At 38.3% G+C, this 20,208-nt stretch overlaps 1 protein-coding gene across 1 annotated transcript in view; it reads left to right on the top strand.

Moving 5' to 3' along the window:
• The window catches only part of LOC103274562 (contactin-5), a 517,374-nt gene that overhangs the window by 177,121 nt on the left and 320,045 nt on the right, over nt 1-20,208 (top strand). The window contains exon 6 of the mRNA XM_008072000.1: nt 8,192-8,294. Within this exon, the coding sequence (XP_008070191.1) occupies nt 8,192-8,294 (103 nt within the window). The remainder of the gene's footprint in view (nt 1-8,191; nt 8,295-20,208) is intronic.

Here is a 20,208-nt window from a genome sequence, read left to right as displayed (position 1 = left end):
CATGACAAGGAATTCAAATTAAATCATGACAAGTCAGTATGAAGGTAAAAGGATGGTTGAGAAAGATGTAATAGGAACCAAATGGATAGAATTTGATAATTGACTGGAGAAATGGAGAGACATTATCAGCTTAGTCATTCATGACATATGCCTTATTATCATGTGACCATATCACAATAATCAAAACAAAATGTAGGTTTTTATTATTCCAGGTTAGAAAATTGTCTTAAAATTTCCTTAAAACAAAACATAACACATACATTGACAAAAATAAAATATTCTTAGCTTCTGTTCACCCAGCATACATCTTCCATGTATTAAATAACAAGTAGATTCATTAATTCAGTCATCAGATATTCTTGAGTATTGACTTTATACCAGGCACTGTCTGAGAATGCCAAGGTAACCAAATGATGTGATCTCTGTCCTAGTTGAGAATATAGATTGGAAGAGAAAATGCATTGATCAAACGGATAGAAGCGTGATCAAATTGAACAATTGGTCGTGGTTAGTTTTATGGAAACAAAAAGAAAGAAAGAAATTGCAGAGTGCTATGTCTATCTATCTATCTATCTATCTATCTATCTATCTATCTATCTGTCTGTCTGTCTGTCTGTCTGTCTATCTATCTATCTATCTTTCTATCTATCTGAGAGAGAGAGAGAGAGAGGGAGAGAGAGAGAGAGAGATTAACCTGATGAGGTAGGAGGGAAGCATAGAGAGTCGGGAAAGACTTTTCTGAAAAAGTAATATTTAAAGTAAAACTTAATTGTCTTCTACATTGGAACTGACTTAATAAATTCCACTTTGCAAACAACAAGGATGTTTTGGGATGCAGCATAGAATGGTGAGGGGAAGTGGCTTCAAGATTAATATAGACCTGAGTTTGAACTCCTTTCCTGTTATTTGATAGCTCAGTGATGTCGAGGGAGTTACTTAATCGCTACAGCAGTCAATTTTATCTTATTTAAAGTAGAGATAATCATATCTACCTTACTGTGCTTTGTAAGTTTTTAATGACAATTGACTTACATACATTTCACAAAGCACCAGCTTGTAACAGGTGTTCAGTCAATGTTTATTCCCTCTCTCTTTACATCTACATGTAAAGCCTGTGATGAGGCTATGATAATTGCCATTCCCCCTCCGGAAACATTTCTCCTTTGAACCATAGCATGCATAGAGGCTTTGAAATCCATAAAAGTTTGTAAAATATATGGTGAATTGTTTACAGAGGAAATCAGGGGCTGGTATGTCTTATATCTCAAACGTGAGTGGTAACAGCAGGAATGCTGGCATTCTCAATGACAAGACTGCAGTGAGAAAATAATCTGTGCAGATTAAAGTGTAAAAATAAACTTTTGACAATAGTTTAAAACAACTCATTTGTGACGTTTTCTCCCAGAGCTATGCAACCAGACAGCTGATCTACTGAGCTGCCAGAACTAATTCCTCCAGGATATTTTAAGTTCCCTGACTTCTTGGTGATTACTGTATGGATTGGTAGATAGCTATGGATAAGAAACATTTCTGGCAGGAACAATCCTTCTGAAGGATTATAAAACTATAGAAATAAAAAGCAGTGTGGATGAGTGTTCTCGGTAGTGGCAGGGAACAGAAGCTCACTCAAGTGTACCTCATTAAGGGACTTTAATTTTCAGGAAATACATAATATGATAAGAGAAAGGAGATGGAGAACTCCAAGATGAGCGTCTGTAATATGCTATGACTTTACGGACACTGGAACTGGTCCCTACCTGAGTTCGAATAGTTCCAAGAATTTTAGCAACAGGAGTTCATGACTGTTTCCTTTATTTCTTTCCGAAAAATGTAACTTAGCTGTTATGCATAGTTTTTCTATGCTCCCATCGTCTTAGTCCTACCGTCCACTTTGAATATACTCTCTCTAATTTCCAGGTAGTGCGTGTGTATAGAAATGTCTTCCTTATAACTAGATTTGTTTTGACACAGGTTTATGTCATTTATCTCTCACTGCATCCTGTTAGTTTTGTAGAATGGACTGTGAGTGAAGCTATTTATGCTGTCTAATACATTGAGTAAAGTCCATTCTATTGATGAGGCATGTTTTCTTTCTTTTAATGGGAAAAATTTTCTGATAGACAGAAATGTTAGAGTAAATTGTATAGAAACCAGTTTCTAGTTCAATCACAATAAAAAAGTACCAACTCTGATTAGGGTGGAAGAGTCCTATAGAGTTACTTAGAGATCATCAAAGCATTTAACTGTTGAATTGAACATTAACATGTCATTTGGAAGCACTATTTTTTATTTTGATTTAATTCTTGAGGGAAGTATGTATTGTTCTTTTTCCATTTTCACTGGGCCCATACTTTCTTTCAAAAAAGGTTTCTTGGCCGTTGAAATGAGTATTCTAGTTTATTCAATATTTGGCCTGTCTTTCTGAATCATATTCACATATGTCTTGGTGGTAGCTCCTAAAAATCAGAGTGCTAAATTTTTCCTTGTTTTTAGTATTCAAAAGGCTCCAATTTTTATGCAAACAGACAGACACACACACTCTTCACACAGTCAAAAAAAACTTAAACTTCTTTTAAAAAATTACCCATAAGAGTTTTAAATAGTAAACTTTTATAAAACATCCATTTTTGTTATATGAGTATAATTACAGAGTTTCTATATTCCATGCATAGAAATTTATAAAAATAGTAAACACATCTACTTTTCTTTTTTTAAAAAAGGAAAACTTTTCAACAAATTTCTCATTCAATGTGACTATTCAATCTCTTGTTATCAAATTTTCAAAGTTTGCTCTATCTAGCACATGTTTTAATGCCAGAGACAGCTTATATGTTTGGGGAAAATATATAGTTGCTCTCTTCAGGCCTTAAATTGATAAGATCTTTTTCTAAGTTATTGATGCACATGAAATGAGCCCTCATATGATGGTGAAGAGAGATGAGTATATTTTCCTAAATCATGGTGGCAAGAACAGGAGAAGAAAATAAGTCTTAAAATTTAGGAATCAGAGGAAAGCAATTACAGTATGAGTCAGCCCCTTGATCAATTTGTTCTTGATGCTTGGGATGGGAAAATAAATTTATTGACTTCTCTGATTTTTAGTATATATATGAAAAACATTTTCTCCTAATGATAAAACTCTCTAGTTTTTTTCAATCCCCCTGTATAAATCACATTCATAATATTGCATTTATTTGTTGATAACACAACCATTTATTTCCTCTTGTCAGCAGATTCTTCAGTCCTTAATTTACATAGCCATGACTCACCTCAAGAAACTATAATTCAGGGTAACATAAACTTCTTCAGGTGAGAAAACAGTATGTTGTCTATCTACTCAGGCTCCTGAAATTGTTACTTCCCAGTGGCTCATTAGAAAATTGAAGAGAGAGCATCTAGACACATTTCTAAATGATTAAAATTCCCCACAATTTTGACATATGAATTTATGAGAGATATACTGACATATAATATATACTCCATAACGTACTACTAGACTTCTAAGCCCAAAGTGCATTAGAGCACTCATCGTACATGAGAAAACTAGAACCCAGAGTTTTGTGAATGCCTCAAGGCTTCAACTCAGATAGGGCTGTAGTTGTGAATTGTATCATTTATCTGCAAAGCACAGGTTAGTAGTTAACGTATCCTGAAAGAACAAATACAATGACATGTCTCACGCATAGTACAATATTACTAGGCATAATGTGCACTAGTCATTTCCTTTCTTCTCTCTCACTTCTATTATTATTATTTTCATTATGACATTTTTATTCACTTTAGTTAGCATTTCATTACCTTACATAAGGACTATATATTTATATTCAGGTTTTTCAAGACAGTAACAAAAAATGAGCATGAGTGAAACATCCATTGAAACTCAAGTACTAAAGCATAAAAATAATGTAGAGAACTCTGGTGTCACATATACATTTCTGGTAAAATCAAAGGAAATATCCAAGACATTACATTTAGTAATTTCAGTGCATTTAAATGTACATACCACATAAGGTGCAGACTATACTTTGGTTTATAGAGACTTCAGGTTGATACTTGGCCTAGGGACATCTTTATTATCTTTCCTGTGTGTTCAATTTACCAATATGAAATCACTAATAACAATGGAGATATATATCATCTACAAATATCCCTAAGTAAAATCAGATGCCCATTGATTCCTTAAACTCTATCTCTCAATGAGCATTCATGCAAATTTATCAAATAATTGCTAAGGCATCTTAAGGGAAGAATAGCAATTTATCTTTCATATTAGAATATATTTGTATTGTTTATTTGTATTTATGTAGTTTATATTTTATATCTTCTGCTAGAATTTAAATTCTCTACTAAAATGTACATTGCTTACAAATAGAACGAATCTAATGCGTTGCTTTGTTTTGGCCCCTATCCCACCACCACCATGTCTTATCCTTTGCCTGCCTGGTCCATTGTTTTGAATATGATAGACTCAGAATCCAGATAGGTATGAGAGAGAAACTGACATGGGGTCACTTCTGGTTATGCTGGGCACATTGACAAATAAATCAGAACTCTTGGTTGCAACTGACAAACTCAACATGAAAAACTCAACCAAAATAAGGAATGTATTTTATTTAACTGAGAGAAAGGCAAGAAGCCAAATCTCAGGTAAAACTGGCAGGCAACCAATACTCTTCTCTTTTCATCTCTCCTTTAACTGTATTGACTCAATTCTATCTAAATTGGCTTCTTTTCAATGGCAGATACTTCCTTCCATGTGATGGAAGGTCTGGTGGCTGTCAGACACTCAGGCTTTTTTTTGTTTTACTTTGTTTTTGTTTTCATTTTTGTTTTTTTGCCACCAAGGAAGTACGGAGACTCAGACTCCCCGGCCCCTAGAAAAAAATTCCAACCTCAGCTGTCCATGCATGAATCAATCACTGTGAACAGGGCGATGGGGTACCCTAACTGGCCAAGTGTCAGATGGGGTACCCTAACTAGCCAAGCTTGGGCCAGGTGTCCATAGCAAGTTAATAACTGCAGTCTGGAAGGCAGAAGCCATACAGAAAGATAGTGGCTTCTATTCAACTCACAGAGACAAGATGGAAGAAGCATTTCTCAAATAAGGCACTGAGAAGATACCTGCTCGTTTGGGAAGACAAGGAATAGGTGTTGAATACAGTTGGCAAAGATGTTGAAGGCAAAAATGCAAACACCCATTATTCAGGCTAAAAAAATGATCAGCTACATCTTCCCAACTCATTGACTCATCCAAATTTTTAAGGCTCACCGGACATGAGTCTTTACCCTAGAAATGAGTATTACCATCAGTGTTAGACAGAATTATCATTTGAAATGTGTAACAATGGGTATTACATAGACATTGACTAATCTGAACAGGGCCCCAGCCAATAAGGAAAACAACCCAGCTCTGATAGGAACCCCAGTACATACAGTTTGAATACAATTTACTCTAATGTTAGGGCAAGTCCCCACTGAATGCAATATGTTTGCAGACTCTCCACATGCCATACTTTTAGGCATATTAGTCTATTACGCTCTATTCCTCAGAATAACAAGTAACATGAGAAAAATCAAATTCCAGAAAGGTAAAATTTTTGCATATCTGTAATGTACATAAAATCACCCTGATAAACTATTAAAATGTAGAGTTCATAACTTTACCTTCAAAAAATTCTTCATCATCCGGCTTAGAGTTGGATTCTTTTGCTTGAAATTTTAATCAGTTGTCCAGATATTTCTGTTGTCATTGGCCCTGGTACTGAAATGTGCTCAGAGAAACATTGCTCCAAATTGCATGTCACTTAGGGAAAATCATCCCAACTCTTTGTAAGTAACTGGAATAAATAAGAAAATCAACAACCATAACGGCACAGAAGGAGAGTAATGTGCTCTCAGCTGGAAGGCTTCTGTTTATTGGGAATAAGCGTAATTTAAGGTCATCTTCTAATGGCACATAATTCTAAAGTAGGGCAGCCAAGTAAGCCAGAAGAGGCAGGTATGGGGAAGAAGACAAGGACACATTGCAGAGACTCTTGGACAATATTCAGCTCCATGCTAGGGGCAACCCAAAGATCAAAGCGCTATGTTGACTGAAGAGACAAGTCCAATATTTTGGTCTTCTTATGGACACTGTGGGGTATTGTTCGGACTTAGACTGCTCCCTCCCTCCCTCAGGGAGAGGCCTCTGGCCTAGGATGGTCTCTGAAGGGTGCGCATATTCTCAATAATGAGTCATGGGATGCAGGTGACCTAGTCAGATTGAAAACAACATAGTCATCACTCTTAACCAATGCAATTGCAAGCATCAATAGGAATTTGAATAATTAGCTGGTTGATTTGATTATAAAACTGCTTGTGATTCTTCACCGATGGTCAGCATGCCTCCCACAAGAATCAACCAATGTCTTTCCCTGCTGGGCCTCCAGGTGACTTCTATAGAATAGGTAAATATCATGCGCAAGCCCTTTCAGATTTGTGGTTACCAAGTTACAGGCACATAGCTATGAGGCTGTTTCTCTCTCCTTTCTGTATCAAACCCTGCCAGCAATTATAAGCTAAGCTGCATATGATTTGAGATATTAAAAATTACAGCTAAAATAAACCATGTAGCTATGACAAATAGTCAACAATTAATGTAGTCCACAGCATATGCCTAGACTTTATGCTCTGTGATGTCAGGAAAATAGCCCTGGATGTAATGTCAGAAAATTCCTATTTTTGCTGCATGTCCACCAACAGCTTTCTGTAGGACCTCGGGCCAGTTTACTTGATCTCTTTGACTCTCAGTTCTTTCTTCTTTGAAAGAAAGAGGGCAAATGATATAAGCTAAGGTCAGCTTTAGTTCTGACATCATTAGCCCATGAAATGTAAAACAAAACTGAACTGTGCAATGTGATGAATTAGGAAAGAGCAAGACACACCTAAAGAGCTTTCTCCTCTGTCCTTATAGCATGACTCTCAGAGTTAAAATTTTTAAAATGAGTTCTAATTTCTTACAGCGTAACTCAAATTCATAAATGTTATCGAAAGCCTCTTGTTCACACCTTTTTATTTTATTTTTAATATAGAGTTCAGATATTAGCCAGCACCGGGCCCTCGAGTGGGACTTAACAATGTCACTGGCCACAATGGAGATCATCTGAAGAACACCAGAGGCTCTGCTGGCCTGGGCCAGTTTACTTTCTGAACCCTCCCATGAGGACCCTATCTTTGAGTCATTCTTCAGTACTATAGCAACAAGAGAACATATTCTCTACAATTCACAAGCATCCGTTGGAAGAGATAAGAGAGAATATGCAGATCTGTCTCCTATTAGTCAATAGTATCAGTAATAATTTGGTATCATTCAGAGGCATCTCTAGATTGTAAAGGGCCTGAAACGTTGTACAAACTTGAGAGCTTATGTATTTCTAAATGTATCCGGTATCACTTCCCTTCACACCCCAACATGTCAAAAAACCTGATATTTCTATTTCTGGTGGTTTCCCATCTCTTTATCTTTGTCCCAATAGTTCCATTTACTTTATTTCCAATCTTTTCTCCACCTATCCAAACACTTATGATCATCTCAGATATGCATAATACTTAATACCTAATTCACAATAATGATTGTTTCTTATCTTCCAAAAATAGTTTTTCTCCCATACTTGGATGTACAGTATATTATTTCTCTCATTAAAGATATGCTTGCTGTGTGTTTGAAAACATACCTGATTAATCTCTGAAACTCCCAAGACACTAAGAAAAATGTCATGCATGTGATAGTCAATAAATTATGAGACTCAAAATAGATATTATTTCATTTGGCAATGATAAAGAATATTTTTTTGATAACTTTTTGTTTAAAAATAAAAATACTATTTACCATGAGAAATATCCATGGTTATGTATTTTTTTGGGGGGGGGAGAATAATTAGTAACTGAACTATCAGCATTGACTAACACTTTCAATAATTATTACTTTAAATGGCACTGAACATGCAGACAATCCAGTTCTCGAGGGAAGACTAGGATTGCATCATCATGATTGAGCCGAAGTGTGCTTCTTGTTTCAATGTTTCAAAACATTTAGCAGTCATCAAGCAGTCACTAATAACCAAACCACCATGATTTTTAGTGTGCCATCTCCAAGATTAAAAAACACGTGTAACATTTATTTAATATTTAAAGGCTATTCTTTATTTCCAAGGTGTGATGGGAGAATATGAGCCGAAAATTGAGGTCCATTTTCCGTTCACGGTCACAGCTGCTAAGGGGACGACAGTCAAGATGGAGTGCTTTGCACTTGGCAAGTAAGTACAAACTCTTTCATAATTAGACACCCTGGTGTATTAAAATGCTGTGTATCTTTTTTTGATTATTTACTCTACTAGGTTTCATGTCCCCAAAAGCTTCATGGTGGCTGTTCATTTTTTAAAAGAAGGTCATAAAGAATTGATGAAGTGTCCAATCATAATTAGCCTCCTACTCCTTTCTGTGGACAGCAATATATAGAATGTTGCTACTTTCACATAATGAAAACTTCTCTAAATAAAGAAGAAACTGTATATCTTTGCCTACTTGCCTTAGGATGTCAACATCATCCTTAAATTTCATTCAGCAATGACATAAATGAAAGGAGGATAAAAAGGCAAAGTACCATCTGCTTCTCATGTACAGAATGGAGATTCTGAGACGATTAAATAAGACAACAGATAAAAATCATAAGAAAAATAGTTACAGTCAGCCAACTGATTACTTCAGTGTCTCCAGAAGTCATAATAACATGACAGCCCCAGCTGTCAATAGGTACAACAGGTGATCATCCCCCAAATCAGGAAGATGATTTAAAACACACCTTAATGCCCGCTAGACTTAATGATTCCCTTTCTGAGGGTTGACATCTCGTGTCATATCCTCACTTGTCAATGATGTTTATAATATGGGTATTGGGATCATAGGCAGGAGTGGAATTTTGGTTATATTTGATTAGCATATTATGATTTATTTTCAGCAGAGTGTTGTTGTTTTCTTTTTTAGGATGATAAGACCTCAGGGTCCTTTCTAGACTCTATAATTATAATTTGCATAAATGCATCTCTATCAGAGTTACTAATCATTTAACTTCAGTTGCAGTGAGCTAACTCCCACGATATATCTATAAAGTAGTTGGAGATAAAACACACCACATAAATGTGCTTATTAATGTAGGTTTTGCCCGTGGGTGAGGTAAATATTAGCAAATATGAAAAATTCAACTAGTAAGTGGAGTTTTAGGAGATGGGTAGCATAAACACCTTGTGTTTTAATTTCAAGACTGATTGAAATGACACATATTGCAATTCTGCTTAAATCTAAGTAAAGGCAACAGCACAATAGATTAAAAGTAAAATTAATTGTTAGGTGGTCCTTCTTTTAAGCCAAAGGTATCCCTAAGTATAAATGCATTTTGAAACTTAGAATGAGCCGGGCTTGGTGGCTCAGCCTGTAATCCAGCGCCTTTGGGAGGCTGAGGTGAGTGGATTGCCTGAGCCCGCGGGTTCCAGACCCGCCTGGGCAGCGAGACCTCATCTCTACAACAAATCAAAAATCAGCCGGGCGTGGTAGCGCGCGCCTGTAATTCCGGCTACTCGGAAGGCTGAGGCGGAAGGATCGCCGGAGCCCAGCAGGCCGAGGCTGCAGAGGCCGGGAGCGGCCACTGCACTCCAGTCTGGGCGACAGAGTGAGACTCCAACTCAAAAAAACCCAAAACAAAACAAAACTTAGAATGTACCTCAGAGGTATTTGGACAGATATGTGAGGAAGTCTTCCAAATCTAATGATATTAGGTGCGTAAGACGGAATAATACCCTAAAAGTCTCTTTTGTCACTATCTGCTATGTTGTGGTGTCAAGTATGCCCGAAAATGTCCCAAATAAGAAGCTCAATTCTAATAAATGCAAAAATAATATATTCTAGCTTGATGACAGAGGTTTTAGTATATCCTGCAGTTAAATAATTCTTAAATGCCAGAGCTTGTACTCAAGCTGCAAAGGAAGGTCAAATTGTAAAACAAATTAGAAAACTAGATTTATAGGGAAAAAACAATATAAATATTTCCCTTGGCAGGCTTATTTAATAGGTTAGATGTGGTTGCTTTTAGAAGCCCTGAAATATGCTCAGCAAATTGATGCTTAAAGTCCCTTGCATTCTAGGTAGACTCCAACCATCAAATCATTTATGTTCTTTTCATACTTTGTTTTCCTCAACCTCTCCACCCTTCTTTACTAACCCAGTCTTCAAAGGAAATAAATAAGTGGGAATATACAGGGAATACCCACCTCAGGGAAGAAGGTCTTTGTTGATCATTTGAAATTCTTTCTACAAAAAGTCACAATCATGCACAAAAGAAGCATGTTATGAAGAAACCTACCTCTACCTAAAGACTATCCTGCCATCCTCACAAACATAAACTAGATCAAAGGAACACTCTCGTGACATGTGTGAATTCTTTGGTAGGCATGTGATCTTGTGGCATGGATCACTGCATTCCAAAATGATCACTGCAACATTCAATTAACGCCTGAGTTTATTCTCAGTTTAACGGCTCCATGGCACTCTGTTGAACCTTTGTCTGTTCCAGGAACTTGAAAACCTGTCACTCAAGATATCGACCAAGATCTCACCACTCGGGCTTTTTTCCCCTCGGTGTGTCCTCAGAAAGTGTTCCGAACCGTTGCTCCCCACAGAGTGTTGTAATCAAACTGTGGAAGGGACATGTCAAGCCCTCTTCCATCTCACAGCCTTTGCGCTTGCTGTTCCCTGTCCTGGGAATGCTCTTCCCCTGTTTTTTTGTGGGGGCGTCTACTTGTTCTCTGGCCTCTACTTCAATATTGCCCCCCGAAGAGGCTATCTGTGACCATTTCATCTAACTCCTACTCACTATTCTCTGTCCAAATACTTAGATTTTTCTCCCTTCATAATGTGTGACACAGTTATTTACATAAATATTATTCTACATAAAAAATTCAACTGAATCTGTCAGAAAGCAGATGTAAACAGGCTCCAACTCAGATGGTTTAGTAGAGTTTTGTAAAGAGATGAGTCAAAGATGTGTGAGGAGGGTGAAAGGGACCAAGGAGAGCAACTGAAGCGTTTATAAACTCATGATAGCAAGATATTATCCTCCTTCAGCTGAAGGATCAAGGGAGAGAAGATGGTGTTACCAGAACCACAGAGAGCTGAGGATTTGGGTGAGCTGTTGGGTCAACCAACAGCGTCATCACTTGCCATGAAAAGATGTAGCCATTAGAAGGACGCAGCTGAAGAAAGAGCCAGGAAATTCACGTCCTGACATGCTTTTCCTCAGGCTTCCTGCTATCTTCTGGTGGCTCCTGTGACTGAAGTCTGAAGTCAAACAGACGTCAGTTTTCAAGCCATAGCATGTAACTGTCAGTACCCAAAGCAAGGCAGAGAGTTTGGGGGAACAGAAAGGTGGCAGGCAAGAGAGGGAAACAGAGTAACCAGCTCTTTCCCCCTCCCTCAGCTTGAAGCCCCTTGAGGGCCAGAGTCATGGCAAGATTCCTCACCTGTATATTCCACAGTCCCTGAGACACAGACCGGGCTCAGGAAATATTCGTTGAAGGAAGGAATGAATTCGGAAATATACTGCCTACTTACTCCAATTAATTTTTGTCATTGACACATCATAAATAATACATTCTTAGTGCTCCGTCCTTTCTCCTGCAAAAAATACATCTATGTACACTCTACAGCTCTGTTTCTTGCTCTCTCATATTCTCCTATTTACATCCAAATTCACATGCCACTGCTCTTGTCCCTGCCTTTTCCCGTCTATGTTTGCCAAACTCTGTCAATTATCTTTTTTTAACTTAGGTCTACAATTTCTCCAATTTCTTTCTTTTTTTGTTGTGGTAACAGCACTTATCATGAGAGTTATCCTCTTAATAAATCCATAATACAATATTGCTACATGTAGGCACCCTCTTGTACAACAGCATATCCCTAGAAGTTATTCCTCTTGTATAACTGAAATCTTACTTTCATTTTATTCTCAAAGCTTATCATTATACCCAAGTCACAATTACATTTAATACAACAATCCAAAAAAATCTCTCTTGATCTATGACCCTGTAAGAAGGATTTGTTATCTATTTGTCTGTTGATTTGTTTTGAGAGTAAGGATGGAAGAGATTTCTCATGGACATCCAGGTAAAGGACAGAGTAAAATAAAATACATGTGTGTATAAACACACACACACACACACACACACACACACACACACACACACACACACGTATTAGAAAGACTAATATTGAATTGACTTTGGAGATTAACAGAGGATCATAAGCACAAAATCTTGCTCTTTTAAATTGTACCTCCTCCCAACCTTACTAGAATAGTCCATATTTCCTACCAAAAATCATTATTTTAATCATATTATTTATTTAACCAATTACCTTCCTACATATACAAGCATTCCCTGGAGATACTGGGGTTCAGTTCTAGACACTGCAGTAAAGCAAATATCACAGTAAAGTGAATCACAAATTTTTTGGCTTCCAAGTGTACATAAAGTTATATTTACTGTACTATAGATTATTAAGTAGGCAGTAGCATTATGCCTAAAATAACAATTTACATACATTAATTAAAAGACACTTTATTGCAAAACATTGCTGATGACCTTGTAAACCTTCAGCTAGGAGAAATCCTTTTGCTCCTGGAAGGTCTTGCCTCAATATGGATGACTGCTGACTGATCAGAATTGCTGAAGGTTGGGGTCGCTGCGGCTATTTCTCAAAATAAGAAAACAGTGAAGTTTGCCACGTTGACTGACTCTTCCTTTCACAAAAACTGACTCTGTAGTACTTGATGCTGTTTGATAGCATTTTGCCCACAGTTGAATGTCCTTCAAAATAGTCAGTCCTCTCAAATCCTGCTACTGCTATCTCAAGCAAGTTTTGATAATGTTCCAAACCACTGGTCGTCCTTTCAATAATGTTCACTGCGTCTTCAGCAGGAGTGAGTTTCATCTCAAGAAATCACTTTACTTGCCGTTCGTAAGAGTCAACTCCTCATTTGTTTAACTTTCATCATGAGATTGCAACAATTCAGGCTCATTGTCAGGCTCCCCAACTACTTCTGCCCGTCTTGCTATAAGCATCACATGTGCAGTTGCTTCCTCCACTAAAGTTTTGAAGCCCTCCATGTCAGTCATGAGAGTTAGAATTACTTCTTTCAAACTCCTATTCATGCTGATATTTTGACCTCTTCCCATGAGCTATGAATGTTCTTGATGACATCTAAAATAATGAACCCTTCCCAGAAGGTCTTTAATTCACTTTGCCCCAACCCATCAGAGAAACCACTGTCTGTGGCAACTAGATCCCTAAGAAATGTATTTTTGAAATAAGAGTAAGACTTGAAAGACAAAATTGTACCTTGATCCCTGAGCTACAAAATAGATTTAGTGTTAGCAGACATAAAAACAACATGAATTGTCTTATCTATCTTCATCAATGCTCTTGTGTGGTTGAATGAATTGCCAACGGGCAGTTATATTTTTTAAAGGAACTTTTTGTTATGTGCAGTAAGTATTGACAGTGGGTATACAATGTTCAGTAAACCATGTTGTAAACAGACATGGTACCACCCAGGCTTTGCTTTTCTATGGTGTTGCACAGACAGAGTAGATTTATCATCATTCTTAAAGACTCTAGGTTTTTCAGAATGGTAAATGAATTTTGGCTTCCACTTAAATTCTCCAGCTGCATTAGCCTCTAATGAGTGAATCAGCCTGTCCTCTGATGCTTTGAAACCTAACTTTGATTTCTCAATAGCTACAGAAATCCTAATTGGGGTCTTCTTCCAACAGAAGACTGTTTTGTCTGCACTGAAAATTGGTTTCTTCTGGATAATTGACTGCAGCTTTCACATCAGCTCTTGCTGCTCACCTTGAAATTTTCCATTGTAGCAATGGTTTCTTTCTTTAAACTGTATGAACCTGCCTCTGCTTGCTTGAAACTCTTCTTCTGCCGCTTCCTCACCTCTGTCAACCTTCTTAGAATTGAGGAGAGGTAGCACCTTGCCCTAAATTAGGCTCTGGTTTATGGGACTATTGTGGCTGGTTTGATCTTCTACCCAGACCACTAAAACATTCTCCATATCAGCAATACGGCTGTTTCACTTTCTCATTATCCATGTAGTCACTGGAGTAGTGCTTTTAATTTCCTTCACAGACTTTTCTTTTACATTCACAACTTGGCTAACTCTTTGGCTCTGGAGGGAGGTCTAGCATTCAGCCTGTCTTGGCTTTCAACATGCCGTCATCATGGAACTTCATCATTCTGTCTTTTTTTTTTTTTCTTTAGCTATTGGACTTTTCTTTTTTCTTTTCTTTTTTTTTATTATAAAGATGTGGGGCACAAAAGAAGATATAGAGGCAGCCAACAGACACATGAAAAAGTGCTCAGCCTCACTCATCATCAGAGAAATGCAAATCAAAACTACACTGGGACACCACCTAACCCCAGTAAGAATGGCCATCATTAATAAAACAAACAACAACAGACGCTGGCAAGAATGCAGAGAAAAAGGAATGCTTCTACATTGCTGGTGGGAATGCAAAGTAGTGCAACCTCTCTGGAAGACAGTGTGGCGATTTCTGAAAGAACTAGAAATTGACCTTATGACCTAGTAATTCCCTTGTTGGGAATGTACCCAGAGGAACTCAAATCATTCTGCATTTCTATCATTTGGCTTAAAGTGAGAGCCATGTGACTCTTCCTCTCACTTGAACACGTCGAGGTCATTGTAGGGTTATTCATTGGCCTGATTTCAATAGCATGTGTCTTAGGGAGTAGGGAAATCCAAGACCAGGAGAAAGATGGGGAAATAGCCGAGTGGTGGGGCAGTCAGAACATGCACATTTATTGATCGAGTTTGCTGCCTTCTGTGGACGCAGCTCACGTTGTCCCAAGACAGTTACAATAGTAACATCACAGATCAGTGATTACAGATTACAATAATAGACATATTAATCATTTAAAAATTTGAAAGATTGCAAGAATATCCAAAAGGTGACCAGTCAGGAAGTGAGCATTGCTATTGGAAAAATTGTGTCCGTAGATTTACTCAGCACAGGGTTGCCAAGAACCTTTCATTTGTAAAAACACAAATAAGTATAATAAATTGAGGTTTGCCAGGGCTTTCCCTCTTAAAATAAAATGGCAATTTAGATGTGCCAAAAAGTAAGGTGTGGGCTTTATGTAGCGCATCTAATAAGTAAAAATGGACTAAAGTGCCTTGAAAGAACCTTCAACCAAAGGCAGGTCTGAAGTTTTTGAGAGAGAACAAAGCACCAGTTTTGTCCTATTTTCCAGGAGTTCCATAGTCTATGTTTGCAAAGAGATTGCACTGTATCCTTGGGTGAATGTAGTGCAAACCTTCCTGGGTCCAGTCCTTGTAATTACATAAACATCAGTCACATCCCTTGACCAAGCTATTCTCTCATAATCGATCTTTCTCTCTAGAGAGATTTACTGCCCGTCGTTTTTGTTCCCACTTTAACCTGAGACTAAACAACAGTCACAGCAGATTTTCATCCTTTGAGCTTTCTCTGGCCCATGACACGATGTCACGCATCGTGAAGAGGCCAAACTAGGAAATTTCTTTGATGGTTAAATAATGGTCCCTTCAGAGCATATCAGAATACTCACAGACTCCATTTTTATCCCTCTTGGAAAGTATATTTATCCTCTTCTGATCTGCTTCTAAAGGTGTTTAGTTTCTTTAACTTACAGAATGTAAATTAGTGCACTGATAATTTTATGTATATATGAGCTTACACTTTTTCTGCATTCTTAAAGAAAAACAGAGGAAAATAAATGATTTTAGAGTACCAAATTTCACTATCTTTTGATATCATCCAAGTTCACCAACCTGTCTAATTTGAAGTTGCATAAAAAGTCTATCAGAAAGCTATAGGCTGAAAGTTTTATTCTAAAGAAACCTCTACTTAAACCTGAATTTAGCAAAATTCAGATGCTTTTTTTATAGGCTGCTGGGGCAAAACACAATAGTGTACTAGTTTACTTCTTGAAATCAGTCTTAAAATAGAATTGCACAATACGGGGTACCAAAAATATATACACATTTTAAGAGAAGTTATCTATGTACTACTTTAAGTTCGAGGTAATTAGAAGTGTCTGGATGCTGGTACCTGCCTGAGCACCTCGGGTAACTTTAGAAATCAAACGTGACTTGTATTCATCTTTTGCTATCAGTATATATTACAATTTTAATACAGGCTTTTTTCTTTCTTAAAATGTGTATGCATTTTTTGACACCCTCTGTCCTGAGTGCAGAACTCATAGAGTGACCACGACATGCCCTATTTGATACTGGCCAATTCTGTAAAGCCATTTCCACAGAAACATGGGAAATGCTTGAAGAGAATCCGGAGGGAAACCAAGGTGCATAACGGCTTGGGAAACACAGCACAGTATAAAAACAATGGAGGGGGATTAATTACTTTGGAAAGAAAAGGCTGGTTTAGACATATAGAAGGTTATTATCAAGACATTGGCCACAAGCTGATCTCCAGTTTCAACAAGGTGGGGAGGGAGCAAAATTCCACCAGGATGGGATAAACCAGCAGAATTAGATCGGGTGTAATGTACAAGTTCTTGACAAAATGAGTTGTCAGGGGAAACGGGTTATCAGGAGAAGCAGGGGAAGCTCTTTGCCTGCACTGCTGTAAGCATATAATAATGCCTATTTGTCTTCTAATGATTTAGACGTAATGTTCCCTGAAAGGAGAGAAATGATCTGGGTCAGAGAGGGAAAGGAAAATTTTAAACAATCTCTTTTGCTGGCTGCTCATCCACCCACACTTGGGCTCAATATTAAGAGGAGGATAGAGTCAGGCAGACTTAATTAGCTGCCTCTTGGCAATGACGTTATCGCGTAACTTTTTAAGCAGGTCGGTGGCAGATGCAAGAAGTGGAAATGGCGAGGGGTGGCTTTTCTTGCTCAGTCCGAAGACCTTCGTTAGCGAGAAAGCATTAACTCTGATATTTCTCAGATCTGCTTTTAAACACCGGACACCCAAAGCTTGCAAGAGAGTGAGAGATAAAGGGTCAAAGGGCAATACAAGCAAGGAATCCCTCAGGGGCTTCATAAATACTTCATTTCAATGGCACTTTCTAAATGAACGTTGGTGATATTTCCAACCGGGGGGCGCCCAGTGCTTCAGTCTAGCCTATGCAAGTTGTGAACTAGGGAATGTGGGGTGAATATGCAAACTTTAAAATATGGAAAGTCCGTCACTACAGACAGCAGCTACCATCTCTGGAGCCGAAGGAGAAAAGGAAGAGATGGAATTATTAAAAATTAGAATCTCAGAAGTACCCCTCTCGGACCCAGACCTCTGAAGAATGGCCGAATTGGGATTATTGAAGTCTGTCCTGCAAGCGTTGGGAAAAACTCATCTGTTTTCCATTGCTGCTGAGGGAAGGAAGCCTTGCTAAGACGCCATTCCCAGGACTCTCAAGCAGACAAGAAGCCTTAGGAAACCCACCAGGAGCAAACAAGGAGTGTTCTCCCTGCCTCCTTCAGCCTGGCAGTCACTCTACAGTGGTCCCTCCCGGAAGGGCAGAAACGCAGTTTTCAGAACTTTAGCCCAGCATCACAAAGCTGAGCACAGGATGGAGCTGATCGGCGGTCGTTTAAAAGCCGGCACCATTTCCACTTTACACTTTCAAACTCATTTCTAAATCAACCACACCTTCCCTATACCTCAGCCACACCTGGGTTCCATGTGTGTGTCTGTTAACACTGTTCCCTCAGCCTACAACATCCTGCCCCACAATCCTACTCAGTAAGACTTAAGTGCAATGCCACTTCTCTGCTAAAACCTCCCCGCTGTCCCTCAGGTCCAGGGGCTTACCTTTGGAACTGTGTGACCTGCTGTATTTCACCATGCAGTCTGTCCCACAGCAACTGCTGTATATATGTCTTCTTTATTGTGCAAATTGTTGGATCCCTAGAGTGTTTTTATATACAGCAGGTGCTGAATATGTACACTGAACTGAATTCAGGTATGAGACATGTGGCCTATCTTTCATCACAGGACGGCCTGTTATTGCCTTTGGGTTGGTCAAACAAATGTCTCCAGATGCCTCTCACAAGTCCTGGCCCTGAAAATTCTTACCCCATTTACAGTACCTATAGTTTTCTTGCAAGTTTCATTTCACCACATGACCTTTTGCAGGCTCCAGAAAGATCACTAGTTACGTCAAATAGCCACCAACAAAAAAGAAGTCAGATCTGATCACTGATTCTTAAATGACCCCACACACAAGGGCAAATGGGGTTATTCCGTGTTTAAAAAAAAAAAAAAAAGTCACAAGCCATGGACAAACATCGGTGCATCCACTATGACAAGTCTGCAAGCTAATAGTGTTACAGGCAGATTTTCTTTATTTCTTTTTTTTTCTTTTTAACTTTACGTGTTCCTTATCTTGCTTTTGCAGCCATTAACACACAATCAGATCAGCTGTGCTCCAAAGGCCTTGAACCTGTTACTGTAATAATTATGTGAATGACCTTTCCAAACTCATCTGAAATCTGGTGGTGAGGTGGTAGGAAAGAACACATCCAATTTCCTGCCCTTTTTCGTTCCTGCTTATCTCTCTTTCGGATACCATTTACAAATCATCTTTTGTTACACTCCATCAAATACCTATTAGGGAACCAGGATCTTAACTAATTTTTTCCTCTTTTTATATGTTTACTGCAAATAAAAACGTGCCAATTATCAGTGCATAAAGTTTTTGCTGTGGTTTATGTTTTCCTTTCCTCAGTCCTTAGCTCAGCTGTCTCAAATGGCTGCTCTTGTGTCCCATTGTAACTGTGAGAATGACAAATATTCCTCTGAGACACCCCACAGTCTGCAACTGGCAAACGTCCCTGAAAGAATGTGCTCTTTAGTTACAGATTGATGATTTATTAATACTGTTTATTTGGAACTGCCAGTCACTAAGGGCTGTAGGAATTAAAAATGAATTGGAGTTATGTGCTATTTGTCTATCAGACTAAAATCAAATTACTTAATTGTTAGGTTGACAGACAATCTGGGGGAGAGGACTCGGTCCCTGGGTCTAGGAATCAATAAATGCTAAGATCTCACAGGAAAGTGGTGCCTTATGGAATCAAAGAAACGACCCTTGTGAGCTATTGCTAGCTTTAGTACTGTTGAGACCAAGGACACATCCTCATTTCAGGAGGTACCCAAAGATGATGGGTCCTGAAAGAACCTTGGAGATTGCAGAGCCCAACACCAATTTGTAGATGGAAAACTAAGACACTTAAGGAGACAGCTAGACCAAGACATGTGGGTATGCTGCGCAGACGAATAGTTGACGCTTCTTTATTTGATAGTGTTTACATTTCGACGTTGGTCCACGGTGCAAACTATGGAAGGGAGTGTTTCAGCTACTTATTTACTTATTTACTCTGAGGTGCTGTCTATGTCTAGGGAAACAGGACCAATGTATTGCTCACGTTTGGAGTCACAGATAGTTGGCATCATATTTCCAACCTGGCCAGGGCTGCCTTAAACCACTTCATCTACCTCAGCAAAGAAACTGTGTATGTGTGCAACACCAAACAGCTAGCAAGCTCTAGAAGCAGAACAGGGTCTCTTGATGCTCCTCTCAATTTACCACGCCACTTTTCAGTTGCTAAGAGTAATCTCCACTTTAGCAAAGCAAACATTATTCTAAATGCACTTGAGTATCCCAATGATTGAGAATTAGCAATATTAGTAGACAAGAAAATTCACCAAGGACATGAAGCAAGAGGCAATCCCAAAATTACTGAGATTTTTGCTGAATCAGTTTAGACTTATTTAATAGCTTCCTTTCAGATGAATCTCCATGGAGTTTCCATGGAATAAGCTATCCCACGGGATGCTGGTTGTGAGACCAGTAACTGTCGAAATGTTGCGATTCATAAAAAGAATAGAAGGAATTAGCTTGTATAGTCATTGGAAATTTCTTTATCCTATCTGACACTTCAAAAAATTTACCATGTACATAATCTTGGCAGCTTAATGAGTCATAGAGGAGCAAAAAGAAGCGAAATTTTAACCAAAAAGTTTTCAACAAATCTCCATTTACGTAAAACTAAACCTCTGCCTTGTACTGAGTGGTTTCCGTGTC

This window comes from Carlito syrichta, unplaced genomic scaffold, assembly GCF_000164805.1.
Source record: "Carlito syrichta isolate Samal-C Ts95f unplaced genomic scaffold, Tarsius_syrichta-2.0.1 Scaffold314806, whole genome shotgun sequence".
Taxonomy (NCBI): domain Eukaryota; kingdom Metazoa; phylum Chordata; class Mammalia; order Primates; family Tarsiidae; genus Carlito; species Carlito syrichta.
The sequence above is the reverse complement of the archived record's forward strand: the minus strand, read 5'-3'. Positions and strand labels throughout refer to the sequence as shown.